This window comes from Leucoraja erinacea, chromosome 19, assembly GCF_028641065.1.
Source record: "Leucoraja erinacea ecotype New England chromosome 19, Leri_hhj_1, whole genome shotgun sequence".
Classification (NCBI taxonomy): domain Eukaryota; kingdom Metazoa; phylum Chordata; class Chondrichthyes; order Rajiformes; family Rajidae; genus Leucoraja; species Leucoraja erinaceus.
Genome location: NC_073395.1, coordinates 32076348 through 32096248, shown reverse-complemented (window position 1 = coordinate 32096248; position 19901 = coordinate 32076348). Strand labels below are relative to the sequence as shown.

Sequence of the window (19901 nt, the reverse complement as noted above, 5' to 3'; positions counted from 1 at the left end):
AACTTCTACATTACAGATTGTTAGCTAGAATTGAAACTCATAGAATTTAAGGCAAAATATTGGCCAAGTAGAGAACCAAATTCTTCCTAGGTATTCCGTCATGATCGAAGATAAATTGCATCCACCCTGGTTTGGTGGTTTCTGAGGGCAATGCATGAACTGTGATTCTCCTAAAGGGGCTGGGGTTGCTATGGGGGCAGGCAGGCAGGTGAGTAGTTTGTGAGAAGGTATATTCCTCTGGCACCTTATGTGTGTTCACCATGCGTCAAGGTTTGCAAAACCATCCCACATGCTCCTTCTCTACTTTCAGTCATATTTCAGGGTTTCCAGAAGTAGCTGGAGATGTACTTCTTCAAGGAAACTTTGAGCAGATCTTTGAATCATTTGCTCTGTCTAACCGTCGTCTCCTTGCAATAAATTGCTCGGGAAAATGTGTCAGTTTCACGAGTCTTGTGTCAGTCATGCGAACAATATGTTCCGCCCACTATAGCAAACTGAATGCAACCGGGGCCCTAGTGCTGGAATGCTGGCCTGTGAAGGAGCACTGACTTCACTTATCTTTCCAGTGAAATCAGTACATTTTTTCAGAGATAGTGTTAATGATATATCTCCAGTACCTTAAAGCGCCTTCTATAAATAATACAGGTCTACGAAGCTCATGAGATGACAACGATCATACTGCCCATTAGATCAGGAGTTTTTTTTGTCAAGTTTTGATCTTCAAATATTATTTTTCTCAACTAAGTGTTGTCCTCGCACACTGAAGCGGTGATCTATTTGCAACTCCAGTTCAATAGTTACAGATAAGTGAAAACTACCATGGGGTCACCAGTATTCCATGTATCCATCCTTCCTTCAACTTCTCTGTTAGTGTAGGTTAACTTGTTTGCTTTCTTCTCTAGTTCTGATGAAAATTGAGTCTGGAAGGCTGCAACATATCCAGGTGGAAGATGAAACATTGTTTCTCAAGCATGTTTCGGGCCTCGTAACAGTGTTGAGGCCGCAGACATTGTGAGGTGGATGGGGTTTGGGGAATAAAAATAGCAGGCAACTGTAAGCTCAGAATCATTCCTGTGGACTTATCACAGATGCTTCACAAAGCATTCCCATGTCGAAAACGTCAGTACTACCAAATGCAGTATACTAGATTGAAGAAAGTAAATCACTGCTTCACTTATAAAAACAGATATATTTAAAACAACAATGTTTAATTCCTATCCGAATTAGAAAATAGTTGAAGTCCAAAACCTGGGGAAGTATTTGTGAGACATTTGTCATTAAATCATTTACTCTGTTTCTGTTTCCGCAAATGCTGCTTGATCTGCTGAGTGCTTCAGTATTTTCAGATTTATGACATCTATGGTTTGTTTTTATTTTCACATTAATGCTCTACTTGAGGTTAAACTGACTTTCAGATGCTCCACAATGTATTTTTTGGATTTTTATGAAAACGATGTTTGGCCCCACGATCCAATTTCACTCCAGGTTAAGCTAACTTTCACATGCTCAGCAGTGTATTTGTTTGATTTTTCCGAAAAAAATGAAATCTTGGATCTACTAGCCAATTTCACTAAGATTTCCTTGTTCCTCTGCGTTTCAAATTGTTTGTTGAATCAGCATGTTAACTTTCTACGGTCCAAGTGAAGCACTCAATATTACTAACATTCCCCAGCTTTGCACTTATCTGCTTTCCAACCAAAAAACGTCATATTGCTCAACATTCCATTCCATCATTCAGCTTCACTTTGCCCTTTTTCAGCCTCTTTGTCTTAGTCTCATAGCTCATTTCTTCCCCTTGGTTTACTTCATTGGCAATAATTCATTGCATTCAGACCCCGAGTCAAACTTATTAATATACATTGCAAGCAGTTAGTGTCCAATCACTATCTTTGCTGCGCCACCCAAACTTGATCCCTTTTTTCCCTGTATTTGTTGCTGTATTTCCTGTCAACTAACCAATCTTCTATATCTTTCAATATATATGGCATATGGCATGCAATTGTCTCATGTTCTAACATCCTGAAGCCTAACCACCATATACAAAGCAGAAGTCAGGAGCTTGATGAATTACTCTTCACTTGAACATGTGAGAAAAAACAGATGTTACGTTTAAAATAAAAACAGAAAATGCTGCTGCACACTCAGCTGGTCCGGGGGCATCTGTGAAAACTGTAAAGCAAACCATGTTTCAGGCCAGTGACAGGATTGAGAAAGAGAGAAAATAGATTTAAGTTGCAGAGGTGGTGAAAGAGGGATAGATGGAGAAACTGGGAATACCTGGGTCTGAAGAAGGGTCTTGACCCCGAAACATCACCCATTCCTTCTCTCCAGAGATGCTATCTGTCCTGCTGTCTTACTCCAGCTTTTTGTGTCTATTTTCAGTTTAAACCAGCATCTGCAGTTCCTTCTTACACATACCTGGGTGACATTGGGCTAGCCTAATAACCATATGTTGGATCAGATAGGAAGATAAAAGATTGTAATCCCACTGTGTAAATGGACTGAATGACACTTGGTGGGAATAGCAATTGTCAGCAATGTATTTTTTTTTGGCATGGTCTTTTTCCTTTTCTCTGTGCTGTGTAATTTATGTATAATTTATGTTTTGTATATTGTCGGAGTCTATGTGACTGCGATGTTGCTACAAGCGGGATTTTATTGTACCTGTACTTACTGTACACATGTGCATACAACAGTAAACTCGGCCTGACTTGATATGCAAATTATATGTATAATTTGAGAGCTGGTGTAATTCATTGCTGATCCATGGGGAGGTGGTAGAAGACTGCGCCATCGACCTCTTTATGAAGTTGAGAATGTCCCCTCCCAACTGTTTTCCATTCTAACTCTCACGCAGAGAAAGCTCTCATGAAAGTAATTCGCATTAAACACAATATTCACCTCAATAACTATCTAAGATAACTGTTACCGTTCCTGTAGCACTCGTACGTTCTCAAGAGCTCTGCGAAGATCGGGAATTCGTCGGAGCTTTCCGAAAAAAAACATTGTTGGTCTCCAGGCAACAGTGAATGTAGAGTTCTGCCCCTCCCGTTAGCCCACGTCTCTGTGGTTTAGCGTCAGTGATGTGGCTCTAGGCTTGTTTGCAGTTTCCATGACAAGTGTCCGCTCTGGTATTCTCTCCCACCTTCTTTCTTCTCTCATCGTTTGTTCCTTGCAACGTTTTGAGCTGCTGAGCGTCCATATCTTGTTGGCATCTTCTCGACTAAATATTTTTAAAAATCAAAATACTTAAATATGTTTCAAATAATTAAACACATGCAGCATTCTAACTTCATTTGGGGAAAACAAAAAGTCAATGAAATGCACACTACATTGCAGAATACTGGAAAGAGTTTGCCTGATAAGTTTCTTCCCTGCTGTTATCAGGCAACTTTACTATCCTATCAACAACCAGAGAGTGGTCCTGAGCAAAGATACTAGAGGAACTTTGGTCCTGAGCTACTATACCTCATTGGAGACCCTCAGACTCTAATCAGACTTTAGCTTGCACTAAATATTATTCCTTTTATCATTATCATGTATCTGCTGAAATAAGTTAAGTGTAGATAAGGTGGATAAGATAATTGGTCAGGGAGGTTTTGTACAAAATGTTACAAATCAAATCTATTAGATTCTGGTCATCGCATCGAGAGCAGAATGGGGGTGGCAGAGGAGGATTGCAAAAAAAAATACAGTTGAAATTTAGTTGTAGGAGAAAAACTGGCTGGACAGGATTTTTATTTTCATTGGAGCATAAGAAGCTGAGGGGTATTTGAATTGAAGTGGTTAAAAAGATGAGGACCAGAATGGACAAATAAAATGATTCATTTTTCTTGGTAGCGATCAGTAACCGGAAGGAACTATTTTCTTTAGTAGATATCATTAAAAGAGGGAACATATTTAAGGAAATTAATAGAGAGATTAGAGCGAATCAGAGAGGTAATTTTTACTCGATGTTTATTCAATTTTACTGATATGAACAAGTGTGATTCCACATAGGTCTTATATCCTTCGGGTTCATTAAAGTTTTCTCACTTATTTCCACAAAGGATTAGAATGTATTAGCAGTTTAAACCCGGTGGTAGAGTTCTGGAACTCACTGCCTGAAAGAGACGGATAACATAATTACATTTAAGGAATATATTTGGGAGAACATTTGAGGTGTTATAACCAACAAAACTAGTGCTAGGATATGCAATTAGTATGTGAAAATAAAAACAGAAATTGCAGATGCTGGATATCTAAAATAATACAGAAAATGTGACACTCCGCAGGTCAGGCCACATCTGTGAGAAGAGAACAAACTGCTTTGTTTCACTTCCCAAGATGGGACCAGATCTGTTGAGTTTGTCCAGCGTTTTCTGTTTTTATTACGTGCAATTACAGAGAAAGCCTTGCTTTTTTGGACTGCATGGACACAATGACCTCCTTTTGTGAACAATAGTTCTATAACTCTTATGGTAAAGACAATTTATGAAGAATAAAGACAACATGGAATGTGATGGGATAACATTTTGACCGATCAAAGACTTATCTTACAATCATCACATTACAACAAATTATTTATTGCCTACAATTTGCAGATTTTTAAAGCATCTGTTTTAAGTGTTATACAGTGTCATTGTTATTCAATGTTTATTCAACTTTACTAATAGGAACAGCTGCGACTCCACATACAGCTTGCTGTTCTCTCGGGGCAGAGCAATTTTCCCATTGATTTCTAAATTGTACATCTATGTTACTTCAGTGGGCATATCATATATACAATCTACTATCTGATAGGACTAAATGACGTGAAATTAATATTCTATGAATAGGAGACATGCTATGGAATTTCCGGTTTACTTAACCATGAATTAAAGTTCATTTCACATCCAACCAAAGGAGTGGTATTTACAAAAGTGCTTCACATTTCTTCATGACATATGAAGATGCTTGGAAACAGCTGAATAATATTTGCTTCAAACTGTTTTACTGTCAGTCATATCAGGCAGCTGTACAAACCACGATTGATAAAGTAGTACAGACAAGTGGCCATTACACTTTTATGGAAATAAATATTAGACATCCTTTTTCATCTTTGAATGATGTCATGGGATCATGACCCACCTGAACGCATCTTACATGAGAGATGACACTACAGTATTCTCCTTCAGCAATGCGCTGAAAGGCTGACCCAGATCGACTTCCCAAGTGGGAATTGAGTACCCAAATTTAATTGCCAGTAATAAATTAAGTCTTTGTTCTTTCCTTAGTTAAACATCGAAAAATATCATAATTGCTCAGAAAAAAACACTGACTTTTTTCAGAAAGATGCAATTCCAAACTGATGTATCCTCAAGTAAATCACTTAGAAACATAGAAAATAGGTGCAGGAGTAGGCCATTCGGCCCTTCGAGCCTGCACCGCCATTCAACATGATCATGGCTGATCATCCAACTCAGTATCCTGTACCTGCCTTCTCTCCATACCCTCTGATCCCCTTAGCCACACGGGCCACATCTAACTCCCTCTTAAATATAGCCAATGAACTGGCCTCAACTACCTTATGTGGCAGAGAATTCCAGAGATTCACCACTCTCTGTGTGAAAAATGTTTTTCTCATCTCAGTCCTAAAAGATTTCCCCGTTATCCTTAAACTGTGACCCCTTGTTCTGGACTTCCCCAACACCGGGAACAATCTTCCTGCATCTAGCCAGTCCAACCCATTAAGAATTTTGTAAGTTTCTATAAGATTCCCCCTCAATCTTCTAAATTCTAGCGAGTACAAGCCGAATTAATGACCACTAGTGGGGAAAGGATGGCAATTGTAAAATTGGACAAAGCACTTCCAACCAAGAGAGAGAGAGAGTCAAGAATGTTTGATGCAGCATAACAGAATATGTGAATATGTAGACATAGTACATAACGGGGGAAGAGAAAAAAAAGAAAAAGTTCAATAAATAACAAATATAGTGCAATAATAATAGTCTTTTGCAGTTCAAAGCTTAGAGCTTATTCGTTGTTGTGTTTAATAGCCTGATGGCTGTAGGGAAGAAACTGTTCCTGAACCTGGACGTTACAGTTTTCAGGCTCCTGTACTTTCTTCCTGATGGCAAGGGTGAAATAAGTGTGTGGCCAGGATGGAGTGGGTCTTTGATGATTTTGGCTGCCTTTTTGAGGCAGCAACTATGATAGATCCCTTCGACGGTGGGGAGGTCAAAGCCGGTGATGGACTGGGCAGTGGTCACAACTTTTTGTAGTCTTTTTCGCTCCTGGACGTTCAAGTTGCCGAACCAGGCGATGCTGCAACCAGTCAGAATGCTCTCTACCGTGTACCTGTAGAAGTTTAGGAGAATCCTCTTTGACATGCCGAATCTCCGTAATCTTCTCAGGAAGTAGAGTTGCTGATGTGCCTTCTTTATAATTGCATTGGTGTGCTGGATCCAGGAAAGATCTTCGGATATATGCACGCCCAGGAATTTGAAGTTATTGACCCTCTCCACCGTCGTCCCATTGATGTGAACAGGATTGTGTGTCCTCATCCTTCCCCGACTGAAGTCCATAATCAGTTCCTTGGTGTTACTGATGTTGAGAGCCAGGTTGTTGTGCTGGCACCATTTGGTCAGTCGGTCGATCTCACTTCTATACTCCGACTCGTCCTCATCTGTTGTGTCCCCAACCACCATCCACGCTACCATGTTTAATATTTCATCAGCATGAAACTTTGGAATAACAATGCTAATTGCTGTGCAACTCTTCTTTGAAGCTTTCTTGATATTAATTGGAGATCCTAGATCTAAAAAAATCGACTAGACACAAAATGCTAACATTCGGTGGGTCAGGCAACATCTCTGGGGAAAAGGAATTGGTAATGTTTCAGATCGAGACCCTTCTTCAGACGGGTCTAAAAAAACCAACTGTTATTCTAGTCACTGCAGAAATTCCAGATGCTGGATGTCTAAAATAAAACAGAAAAGTGTGATACTTGGCAGATCAGGTCACATCTGTGGGAAGAGAAACAATCAGCTTTGTTTCACTTCCCACGATGTACCCAGACCTGTTGAGTTTATCCAGTGTTTTCTGTTTCATTACGTCTAACTATAAAGAAAGCCTATCTTTTTTGGCTTGCATTGACACAATGACCCAATAAAATTAACACATTGAGTTCAATATAAGCATGCCATTTAAAAGGTCTGGAGCGCTAGTATGGGTGTTGTGGGCCGAATGGACTGGTTTCCAGAGGGCTAGTATGGACATTGTGGGCCAAATGGATTCTTAGGCTGGCAACTCAGTCACTCAGGCCTGGTGGGCTGGCAGCTCAGTCACTCAGGACTGGTGGGCTGGCAGTTCACTCACGGCTATTCCTTGAAATTCCATTTCAAGCAGAGTGCAGGACACCACATTCAATTTCACAGCATTTCAAGCAGAGTGCAGGCCACCACATTCAATTTCACAGCATTTCAAGCAAGAGTGCAGGCCACCAAATTGCCAAACAACTCATTGCATTGTCATTAAGGGCTAACAAATCATTTATTGCAAATACATTGCAGACCCACAGTTCAGTTGATTCACAGCTTAGAATCACAGTTGTGGACTCTCCCTCACGATCTTCCAGAGTGACTGACTCACGTCTGGGCATCCGGGGTTTTATAGTCCTGCCCCCTCATCGTGATTGACAGGCGAGAGAACCAATCAGCCAAACTCAAGATTTTTTAAACTTTTTTATTTTTCGATTGGAAAATCATGGAGAGCAACTATCTATCGGGGGGACTGGTGTAGGAGGGGAGTGTGGGTACATAAGGAAATATGGGACTAGAATAAAGAAAAGTTTTGCGTGTGCGAATATATGCCAGAGGATATGTTAGTATGAAAGACAGTAGAAGTCATCTTGATACATCTATGATGTTATATTTTGCATGTTTCATCGCTTGGCACCAATTTGGTTCAACAGCTGATCAATGTCTCATTTGGAGATCCTCCTTGTCCTCGCCATGCCGTCACCAGTCCTTTTCACATTATGGCAGGCATAATGCGTGCTGCTGCTGTGTGTCAAGGGAAATGTCAAGGGAGAACAAGGAGGGAAGAGACATAGACTTTAAGACTTTTGCCTTCCATCACAGTGAGGAGGTGCCTGGTGAACTCACTGTGGTGGATGTTAAATTTGTGTTTATTGTGTGTTTTTGTTATTTTATTATATGTATGACTGCATGGCACGAAATTTCGTTCAGACCGGAAGGTCTGAATGACAATAAAGGATATTTTACTTTACTATGTGCCTTTTAAGGTATAATCTTCACTGACTACTGCACAATAAAATGGAGCACTGTTATTTGGACATGTGCACATCATAATTTAACATATCCATTTTTGAAACCAATTTACTTTTCTTTTCAATTTGGTACTAGCACTACAAGCATGATTGTTTAAGTGCAACACAGATGAAATCCAGTTTCTGTGGAACAGTCTGTAGATGCTTTGATCAGCTGAGGTGAAAACGGAATGCTTGCTTCCAAATTCAGGTGTGCATGAATTGAAGTTTGGCTCCAAAGACTTGAATTCATAACCTAGGCTGACATTTTATTTGAGTACTAAATGTGAATTTCTCTCAGGTTTGCTGCCTTTCTGCTGTGGTGCACAAGGCATGGAAATCTATGGCGGATGTAAAAGACATCATGATACATTTTCAGGAACAATAGTTCTCCTCGCCATCAGTCATCACTTAACCCATATCCCTCCATAGATTGGAGACACAAAAACCTGCCACTGCTGGAATCTGGGTTGGAGGTGAGGTCCTGATCCAAGGTGGTGCTTGACCAGTCTAAGGAAGAGTCCCAATTCGAGGCATTGACTGTCCATGCCCTTCACAGATAATCAATGGTGCTTAATTGTCACATGTACAAATACACACTGAACTGCCTAATCTACTGAGTTCACAGCACTTTGTGTTTCACATCAGATTATCTGGTTATTAATTTTGTTGCAATTTTGTGGTCTTGCTTTGCATAAATTAGCTTTTGAGCATGTTTCCCCACTTAACATTTTTTGAAGTCTTTTGGAACATGTTCAGGACATGAAAGGCACTTTGATAAAGGCATCCATTTCAATTTATAAGCTGACATTTTTCCTTCCAAAATGCCAGGAATCACGATATTTATTGTCCAAACTGTCAAAAGGGCATACCAATAGATTTGGTAAATTATTATAACTACATTCTGCATTCTTTATCTTTACCTTACTCTCTATCTATTGTAGAGTTTGGCTTCATTGCATTTATGTATAGCATTAACTCACTTGAATGGATAGCATGCAAAACGATGCTTTTCATTGCACATCAGTACACGTGACAATGAACCCAGGCCTAAGAAATAATTATTTCAACTTTTAGATTAGAATAACATTTAATTCTCAATATAAAATCATTTAATTTCAATGGGCATAGGTAGATAAATAAGACTTTAGCCATAGCTGTTGTTGAAAAAAGTATGATAGGAATGTATAAAACCTGGACCCATAATGGAGTCTTATCTACATTTGGACCATGATGCTATTTTGAAATTGTACTCTTGGTAGAACTCAAATTAGGCATTAGTGAAGAGATCATTGTTAAGTTTTACTTGCTATTTGGTTAATTTGCCGATGACAAAGAGTTGGTTGTTGGGACTGTATCCAGGCAGACTGAACAAAAATCCACTGTATTCAATTGTTTCTTGAGATTATGGGGAAATAAATCAAATTGGCTGAAGACTGCCTGCAAATGTCTCGGCCTTTTCCACTGATCTAATGTTTGTTATCGTATGAATTAACTTCACCTACGACTTTTTACTTTCACTATTTAGGATGCATGTTGTAGATGAACTACTATGACATCTAATTTTTACATACAATTGGTGTCGGTATGCTCGTGGATATTTTCTCCAATACATTTATAATCCGTTAAATAAGAAATGTCACCAGGTCACTTTTTTGCTGACAAAATCCATAATGTACACAATATGAAAAGATATTGGCAAGCCATCATAGGTCTAGAAACATAAAATTTAACCAGAGTGATACAAGTGAACAGTTTAAAGTTACAAACAAAATCTCAATATTTTGCATTTTTCAAACTTCATGGCGACTAGATTAATTTTGCATTTTTCAAAGTTTAGTTTTGCATTTATTGTCACTTAACCAATTAAGGCACAGCAAAATTTGAGTTACCATACAGCCATATCAAGTGAAAAGAACACAATACACACATAAAATAAAATTTAACATAAACACCCAGAGGCCTTTGAACCCTCCGCAGTTCGCCGTTAGACGGTCTGATGTTCAGGCCCTCTTGTCGGGATGATCGAAACTCCAACGTCGGGACGGATTGGAACACTCCGCGGCATGGAGTTCCCGAGTCGGCCGCTTCTTAACAGAGACCGCAGCTTCATGGTGTTAAAAGTCCACAGGCCCCGCGGTCGGAGCACTTCTTCTGGCAATCGCAAGATCGCAGCTTCATGATGTTAGAGTCCGCGTTGCTCCTACGACTGCCCCCCCTCCCCCCCAATAGAAACATTGAAACACACATTTAAAACATACTTAAAATAATAAAAACAGAGATGGGACGTGACAGACTGCTGACGCCACCCGCTTATCATTCAAGATGATCAATAAAAGATCACTGTAATTTACCAGCAGAGTTTGTGTGTTCACCATTCCAGATTTGCATGCCTACAAATACATTTTTTTGTCACTAGTATCAAATATCAATCTGAATGAAATATCACCAAATGCTCATGTTTGGGATTGAATGACAATTGCATCAAAATCTTTTAAACAGCCAATGAGATCCAAAGGAGAATAAATGGTGGCAATGTTAGTCAGAAATAGACGATTTTATTTCATGTCTTATCTTGGATTTTTTTAAGCAAGTATTCCATCTGCAGGTTCAGGTTTGGCTGGCCTGTTCTTGTTTTCTTGCAGAGCATTTTATATCTCTCCAGTTTTTGTTCTTTGTATTTCCTCTGTGCCTCTTCTTTATCCTTTTGTCTTTTTTCTGCCGCCTTAAGGAAAATTAGCAAGAAATTAATAACCATACTTAAAATAAGCATAATCATTCATTCAACAATATTAAAATAAATGACAATAATCATTTGCACTCTTACCCTTAGGAACAACGCGAACATAGATTGTTGGCACACCGTATTGAACATGAGAAGACCTCAGAGAAAGGAAATCAAAAGCAAAATCTTGTTGCTTGGTAGTTCTGGGTGGTAATGCAAGTTCATAACTTCTAAGAGAAGGATTAGGCCATCAAGTCTACTCAGCCATTCAATCACGGATGATCTATCTTTCCCACTCAACCCCATTCTTCTACCTTCGCCCTAAACCCCCCCCACGCCCTTACTAATCAAGAATCTGTCAATCTCCGCCTTAAAATATCGGTCATGGCCACCTGTTGTAACAATGTTTTCCGTATTTTTTTACTGGCTGTATTAGAGTAGCTTGATGATTGTCCAATTTGATCAGTTGACATAGATGATCTGCCAGTACGACAGACAACCGTTGACAATATTGCACATGTTGTCAAATTCTTCAATGTCTTTTGCCAAAGAGCAGAGATATAGGGTAGGGTGGGGGTGCTGGAGGGATGGCAATTCTGAAAACAAAAGTGAGGAAGTCACCAGGCAATATCTTTAGATTGGAGTGTGAATTAGTCCCACAAGGCTTCTTTCAACGTCCATCTCTCTCACTGCTCCCCTTGTGTCACAGAAACATAGAAAATAGGTGCAGGAGGAGGCCATTTGGCCCTTCAACCCTGCACTGCCATTCATTGTGATCATTGCTGATCATCCACAATCAGTAACCCGTGCCTGCCTTTTCCCCATAACCCTGGATTCCGCTAGCCCTAAGAGCTCTATCTAACTCTCTTTTAAATTCATCCAGTGAATTGGCCTCTACTGCCTTCTGTGACAGAGAATTCCACAAATTCACAACTCTCTGGGTGAAAAAGTTTTTTCTCATCTCAGTTTTAAATGGCCTACCCTTTATTCTTAGACTGTGGCTCCTGGTTCTGGAACTCCCTCAACATTGGGAATATTTTCCCTGATGCTCTCCTGCTCTTCGACCATGTTTTGACCCGGACTCGCTACCACAGTGTGCTTTCACAGCACTTGCCTGCATGGCCATCTTGTGTCACATGGCTTCAGTCTTCATTTCCAGGCCTGCCAGTTTGGGCTCAACCTACATTCAATCCACCACTTCTCATTCTCCGCTACGTGCTGGTACCTGCAGCCCCTCGCTCTCGCTCCTGCAGCTCCGGGCCTCACTCACGCAAACCTGCAGGCTCCCGGCCCAAAACATCTCGTATCCATGCTCTCCAGAGATGCTGCCTGCCTGCTGCTGAGATTCTCCAGCATTTGTGTGTCTTTTTACAGTAAAGCAGCATCCGTATCTTAAGTATTTCATGGTGTCGGGTAAAGCACACGACTGGATTTGCTGGTTACTGAAGAGTTTACAGCTATTTTATCCACAGAATTTGTTTCAGTCAATCAATATGACAACAATAAATTGCAAGGCCCGGGTTTGCTCAGGCCTTATTACTTTGAATTGGTGGCGATTTTTAGCAACAAGTGAACAACTGCAGATATAAAAAAAGTTGAGTTAGTATCGACTTCATGGTCAGCTGTAAACCTTACTGTTGGGCCTAAGCTCATTGTAAACTCATTTCTGCAAGTTAATTTGCTTAACCTAATTCGAAACAATCTAAAAACACTGCTGAGCCCAAAACCCCCAACATGATACTTACTTCTTTTTTCTGTATATATTCTGCTTGTCTTTTCTCATATTCTTCTTTAGTTTTTTGATACGATGACAGTTTCTTTTTCCTAAAAAAGCACATAACATTTGTACTAAAGTAAACCACCTCTACAACTGTCATGGAGACAATCTGCAATTTGTATATTTCCTTAGAGAACAGGCTATTTGGCCCATTGAGTGAATGAAGGCTCACAGAGCAATTCGATTCCCCCATTAATTTACTATCAACCAATCTCACCGCTTCCCAATAAACGCTCCCTCTCCTAGATTCCACTATCCATCCACACGTCGAGGATAATTTACAGTAGACAAATCCATCAACTAGCATGTCTGTGGGCTGTGTAAGGTAGCCAGGGAGTCTGGAGAAAACGTGTGGTTACAGAGAATGAGAAAATACAGCATGGACAGCAATGGAGGTCAGAATCAGGTGGCTGTAGCCGAGATTCAGTAGCGCCTTCCACTACATCAATGCGCCACCAGTTGATAAAGAAATACTTCCAGGCTAAATAATTATTTGCGAAAGTAAATAGCAAGACATACAAGGGAGTGTCTGTGGATGTCGTTTACCTAGCTTTTCAGAAGAACTTTGATAAAAGTGCCGCACATGAGGCTGCTGAACAAGATGAGAGCCTATGGTACTAGAGCGAATATACTAGCATGGATAGAAGGTTGACTGAATTGCAGAAGGCCGTGGGAATAAAGTGGCCATTTTCTGATTGGCTATCGGTGACTAGGGATGTTCCACGGCAGTCGGTGTTGGATTCGCCTCTTTTCACGTTGCATATCAACACTTTGGTGATGAAATTAAAGGGTTTGTGGCAAAGTTTACAGATGATACAAAGATAGGTGAAGGGGCAGGTAGTGTAGGGGAAGCAGGGAGCGGGCAATAGGATTGGACAGGTTGGGAAAGTGTGCAAAGTGGCAGATGGAAAATAGCGTAGCAAAGTGTGCAGTCATGCACTTTGGTAGTAGGAATAAAGGCAGAGACAATTTTCTAAATGGGGAGATTCAGAAAACAGAGGTGCAAACAGAATGCTGGTGCAGGATTCCCAAAAGGTTAATTTGCGAGTTGAATCGGTAGTAAGGAAGACAAGTGCAATGTTAGCATTTGAGAAGATTAGAACATAAAAGCAAGGATGTAATGGTGATGTTTGATAAAGCACATTTCAGACTGCGTTTGGAATATTGTGAACAGTTTTAAGGAGTGATGTACTGGCGTTGGAGAGGGTCCAGAGGAGGTTTACAAGATTCATCCCAGGAATGTTTGGGTTAAAATGTTAGCATTTGCCAGCTCTGGGCCTGAACTCGCTGGAGTTTAGAAGGACGAGTACCCGGCAAGCATAGGACAAGCCCGTCAGCAAGCCCAGTTTGCTTGCTGCAGACCGAGGACAGAGAACCCCGTTGGCCCAACTCGCCCACCACGGATCGAGGCCGCGCAAGAAAGGACCATCAGGCCATGCATGGCCTGTCCACGGGAGCAGCCTTTGAACTCGGCCCAAGCCACCAGTGCCGACGGACACGAGGACGCGCAGGCAGTTGGCAAACCCAGACGCGGAAACTGCATGGAAGGGTTCGATGATCATCTCTCGCTCGCCCTCGAAGACCAGGAGCAGGAAGGATGAGAGAGTTGGACTGGCAGAATCTGGACAAAGGGCCGGTAGGTGGAGTTCTGGGGAGAGGGGGCACAAATGCTGAAGGATCTGAGAGGAGAGAGACAGCTCACAGGTGAGGGGTAGTGGCGGTCGGTCGAGGGCGAGCTGTGAACAGATTGCACGCCAAGAAGAGGTGGTCAGGCCACCAAGAACAAAGTGGGATCATCAGGACTGTAATGAGTACTTTGTAGGCACCAGATATGTGGCAACTCTTTGCGTACGTGTGTTGTATGCAAAAGAGTTTCACTGTACCTAGGTACATGTGACAATAAAGTATCATTGAATCATTGAAGCTTACACTCTCGCAATAGGCCTCGACAGCATAGATGTGGAGAGGATGTTTCCACTAGTGGGCGAGTCTAGGACCAGAGAACACAATCTCAGAATAAAAGCACATATCTTTCGAAAGATGAGGAGGAATTTCTTCAGTCAGAGGGTGGTGAATCTGTGGAATTCGATGCCACAGACGGTGGCGGAGGCCAAGACATAGGGTATTTTTAAAACCTAAGATTGACAAGTTCTTGATTAATGAGGGTATCAAATGTTATGTGGAGAAGGCAGGAGATAGGGGTTGAGAGGGAAAGAAAGATCAGCCGTGATTAAATGGCGGAGTACACTCGATGCACCAAATAGCCTATTTCTGCTCCTATGACCTATAAACTCGACCAAATCAACAAAAAAGACCGCTTTACAAAAGATGGAGAATGGGCACATGGATGATATCTTTTAAAGATGGAAGATGCAATGGAGACACTCGGATAGGATGTCCTTATTTTTAGCTAGAAAATAATGATCAGCGTAGTTGTGCAGCTGATAGAATAACCGTCTCAAACACCAGAGACAGGCTCGCTCCTGATCTTGGATGCTGCCTGTGTGTAGTTTGTACATTCTCCCCGTGACCGTCTGAGTTTCTTTTGGGTTCTCCGGTTTCCTCCCACATCCCGAAGTAGTGCAGGATTGTAGGTAATGGCCTTTGTAAATTGCTCACTAGGGTGCAAGGAATAGATGACAAAGTCGGATAACATTCAACTTATGTTTAGTTTAATTTAGAGATACAGCGCGGAAACGGGCCCTTCGGCCCACCGAGTCCGCACCGACCTGCAATCACCACACATTAACACTGTCTACTACTAGGGACAATTTACACATACACCAAGCCAATTAACCTATATGTCTTTGGAATGTGGGAGGAAACCGAAGGTCTCGGAGGAAACGCGGTCACGGTGGGAACGTACGAACTCCATCCAGACAGCACCTGTAGTCAGGATCGAACCCGGGTCTCCGGCGCTGCAAGTGCTGTAAGACAGCAATTCTACCGCTGAGCCACCGTGGTACATGTGAACAGGTGATCGAATGTTGGCATGGACTCCGTGTGCTGAAGGGCCTGTCACCATGCAGTATCTTTAAACTAAAAGTGTTCTAACCCTACTCATATTATGTGATGTCTGGAGTTTATGGAAGACATCTAAGAATACAAATTCTTTCCAAACCAAATTGTCAAAGAATAACCAAAATCTCTTACTTTTTAATTGTCACTTCTTGAGAATCTACTTGATTTGTTTCAGATTCTTCATGTTTGGGTTTCTTTGATTGTTTCTTGAGAAACTCTTCTTCAGCCAGATAGAGATGACGCAAGTGATCTGGATAATTGTCTGTATACTCGACTTTTTGAGGAAGCTGTTGTCCCTTTTCTTTTCTCAGTAATTTCTTGTACTCATATTTAATCTTTTCCTTCTGCTGGAAGGCAAATCCTTTTCCTGAAAGTGATTATTAGAATTAGATCAGTCTTGATTGTGAAACATTACCGACATCAAATCAATAGACATATTGCGTTTATATACATCACTTAATTCATATAGTTCATGTGACAGTTCATTGTTCCCTGAAGGAAATATAAAAGGTGGAGGAAATTTAAACAGTGGGATCACATCAGAGGAAGAAGTGTATTGCAAGTCTAGGGGGACACTGTTGCGACTAGGGGGAGTGGGAGCAAAGGCAGAGCTGCGTGGTACCGGGGAGACATGAATGAGGGCCTCATCTATGATGGGAGAGGGGAACCCCCCCGTTCCATAAAGAATGAGGATATCGATGTAGAACACCTTTCCTCAGTCCTACTTGAACCTACATCTCCCGGCTGCTAGACACTTTAATTCTCCTTCCCATTCTCACGGAGACCTTTCTATCCTAGGTCTCCTCCATTGTCAGAGTGAGGCTAAACACAAATTGGAGGAACAGCATCTTAGATTTCGCTTGGGTAACTTACAGCCCAGTGGTATGAATATTGATTATTCTGTTCAGTTAGCCCCAGTATTCTCTCTCTCTCTCTCTCTAGCCCACAGCTACCCAAGTCGCACTAGCTTCTTGTCTTCACCCATCAAACAACTAACAATGGCCTGTTTACTTTATCATCGTTACGTTTTTGCATGTCTTTCATTCATTGTTCTTTATCTCTCTATATCATCGTCTATATCTCTCGTTTCCCTTACCCCTAATCAGTCTGAAGAAGGGTCCCGACCCGAAACATCACCCATTCCTTCTCTCCAAAGATGCTGCGTTACTCCAGCGGGATACTCCAGTCTATCATAGTATTTAAAACAGTACCACACAGGACCACGGCCTTCGGCCAATAATGTTTGTGCCAAACATGATGCCCAGCTGAACTGATCTAATCTGACTGCAAGTGATCCATATCCTTCCATTCCGTGCAAATCCACATGCCTAACAATTAGCTTCTTACACGCCACTATGGTATCTGCCACCACCACTACCTCTGGCAATGCATTCCAGGTTCCCACCACTCTCTGTGTAAAAATAATACTTGCCCTGCATATCTCCATTATATTTCCCTCCACTCACCTTCTAGCTATGTACTCTAGTGTCTGACATTTTCACCCTGGGAGAAAGGTTCTGACTGCCTATCTTATCTATGTCTCTCACCATTTTATATACTTCTATAAAAGTATATAAGAGAAAGCAATCCAAGAATACATTCTCTCCAAAGTTTCTACATCTTCACTTTAACAGAGTGAGCAGAGCTGCGCACAATTCTCCAAATGAAGCCTAAACAAAGTCTTAAAGACCACATCTACTTGTGCCGCCACGTTTAGTGAGCTCTGAACTAAGGCTCCAAAATCCCTCTGCACATCAATGTTGTTTAGGGTCTTGTCATTAACTGTAACATCTATCATAACTCCACTTACTTTCTCCAAATCTAAAGATGTTTTAATTATTCATTATATTATTGAATTAATATTGAACTGCGATCGGCAAAAGCAATGACTCAAGGCGAGATGCATCAAAATAGTCTTTGTGTCACCTGCTCTGCACCTCTCTTACCTTCTCTACAGCTAGGAATTTTATAGGTGGACTAGTGGCCACATTTTGTACAGAACTCAAAAATGTAATTAATTTTGGTATCATTTTTTATGCTGCTTGTAGTTTTACATGGACACGTCTTATTCCAGTCTTCCATTTCTTCATTCAACTCAAGGGATTGAGTATCAACCAATATCCATACAGGCACACAGCGTCCAAAGCTATCTTGCCAAAACCTGCTCTTGCCCTGCTTTGAGTAAGATCTCAATTCAATTCTCAGTTTCTGTTTCTGTTGTAAAATGTTTCACACCAGTGGCTCTGGGATACCTGTTTTTCCATAACTGTAGCTTTCCCTCCACCATAGTTAATTGATCTATCAACCACATCTCCTTTCTTTCCCTCATCTCTGAGCTTTCAACTGCTCTCCGCGTAGCAAAAGTATTGCCCCAGCTACTCCCACCCTCCCATCTTCCACCCAACCGGTTTCCCCATTGAATGGGTTATTTGCTGCAATTTCTGCCATTTTCAACATGATTCCACCATCAACCAAATTTTCTTCTCCCGTCCTTTTAAAGCATTCACAATGGTCTATTCTATTTGCGACTTCATGTTTTGTTCTTCAATCTCACAGTAACTTCCCATGAAAGTCAGGAAATGCAACGGATGCCCGTTCATCTAACTGCTTTCCAGAATCCGCAAACTCACAACAGTTTGAAGCAGCTCATCATTTGCATTTCTTTCATTTGGTGCTGATGAGATGCTCTCTCACTGCATGGACCAAACGGACTCAAATGACTGATCTGCTTACATAGAAACATAGAAATTAGGTGCAGGAGTAGGCCATTCGGCCCTTCGAGCCTGCACCGCCATTCAATAGGATCATGGCTGATCATCCAACTCAGTATCCCGTACCTGCCTTCTCTCCATACCCCCTGATCCCCTTAGCCACAAGGGCCACATCTAACTCCCTCTTAAATATAGCCAATGAACTGGCCTCAACTACCCTCCGTGGCAGAGAGTTCCAGAGATTCACTACTCTCTGTGTGAAAAAAGTTCTTCTCATCTCGGTTTTAAAGGATTTCCCCCTTATCCTTACAGAATATGTCCCCATGATGTATAAAGAAGACCTCGAACTGCTTTTTGCCCTGAACTGTAACAGAAGTCCCTGACTGAGCTTCCGCTGGACTGCAGTTGGCGCTCAATGGGTTTGCTGCAGATGAATCGACAAAAGGTGGCCGAACATTTCGTCCAACGTACGACCAAACGGCCAGTAAAACACGGGCCCCGCTCGCCATCCTCACCTTCCTTCACACTGCCCCAACGTTTCTTGAAATGATTGGGGTTCCTCTGGTACTTCTTTTTTGAAATCGTGGTCTTGTCTGTGCGACTCGCGCCCTTGGCACGGTTACCGGGCCGTGAACCGTCATCACCATCACAGGGTCCCCGGGATCCGCTGTCATCGCCAGCGCCAGTGAGTCTCCGCGACCCGCCGCCGCCGCGTCCCCGCCATGCGCCGCTCGGCGCCATCTTGCCTTCGTCGACGTCATGAGGGCGCGGGCTCGTTCCCGCGACGCCGTGCGCGTGCCTGCGCGGCCTCCATCCGCCCATTGAGGCGCCTTCAGTCTGAAGAAGGGTCTCGACCCGAGCCATCATTCTCCCGCCCACCCCTCCACACCACAGATGCTGCCCGTCCGGCTGAGTTACTACAGCACTTTGTGTCCAGTCGTGGTTTTTTTTAAGATAGAGATCTAGGATCTCCAGTTAATATCAGGAGGATCTTCTACACAAAGTTGCACAGCGCCCGGGAGGGAGGTAGTCCTGACTTTTAATGGTACTCTGGAATGTTCTAACTAACACCTCAGTGAAACCTCCCTCAGCCCCGTTTGGAGCCAGCCTTTCCTGCGAACTTTGGTTTATTGGCCGTGACGGTCTTCCCCACTAACGATGTCGCTCTCCGCTGACGTGGGCTTGGACTTGGTGAAGAGTAAAATCAAACGTCTCACCGACTTCCTGGACTTTTACCTCAAAATAGCGAACGCGCACACTGTTGATTTTTACACCAAAGACGTTTGGAATGAGCTTGTGGCTGTGACACCTGAAACCGTCATCTCGGGTATCCTCTACCCGCAGGCAGAAAACACAAGGGGTAAGCACATTGCATCA

At 42.0% G+C, this 19901-nt stretch overlaps 3 protein-coding genes across 6 annotated transcripts in view; 1 reads left to right on the top strand and 2 right to left on the bottom strand.

Annotated features, from left to right (window-relative positions):
• LOC129706453 (uncharacterized) overlaps positions 1–3527 on the bottom strand; it is a 103792-nt gene extending 100265 nt beyond the window's left edge. For 2 of the 3 annotated variants that reach the window (XM_055650767.1, XM_055650765.1), the window contains exon 1: positions 2902–3527. The gene's annotated coding sequence lies outside the window, so the exon portion shown is untranslated. The remainder of the gene's footprint in view (positions 1–2901) is intronic. The other variant, XM_055650766.1, reaches the window with a different exon arrangement.
• Positions 3528–9996: 6469 nt separating this feature from the next.
• ccdc59 (coiled-coil domain containing 59) lies at positions 9997–19346 on the bottom strand. Its single transcript, XM_055650764.1, has 4 exons — positions 19040–19346; positions 15946–16180; positions 12761–12839; positions 9997–11015 (listed from the first exon to the last, which is right to left on the bottom strand). The coding sequence occupies exons 1-4, from the start codon at positions 19344–19346 to the stop codon at positions 10854–10856; spliced, it is 783 nt and encodes a 260-aa protein (XP_055506739.1). The 3' UTR covers positions 9997–10853.
• The window catches only part of mettl25 (methyltransferase like 25), a 78323-nt gene continuing 77748 nt past the window's right edge, over positions 19327–19901 (top strand). The window contains exon 1 of one of the 2 annotated variants that reach the window (XM_055650760.1): positions 19327–19884. In XM_055650760.1, the coding sequence (XP_055506735.1) occupies positions 19683–19884 (202 nt within the window). In that variant the 5' untranslated portion in view covers positions 19327–19682. The remainder of the gene's footprint in view (positions 19885–19901) is intronic. The other variant, XM_055650762.1, reaches the window with a different exon arrangement.

Coding starts and splice junctions, on each gene's coding strand:
- ccdc59 (XM_055650764.1), bottom strand. CDS start 19,346: ATGGGCGGATGGAGGCCGCGCAGGCACGCGCACGGCGTCGCGGGAACG. Junction 16,181..19,039: donor TTGGGGCAGTGTGAAGGAAG/GTGAGGATGGCG, acceptor AATCACTTTCAG/GAAAAGGATTTGCCTTCCAG. Junction 11,016..12,760: donor AATATATACAGAAAAAAGAA/GTAAGTATCATG, acceptor ATTTTCCTTAAG/GCGGCAGAAAAAAGACAAAA.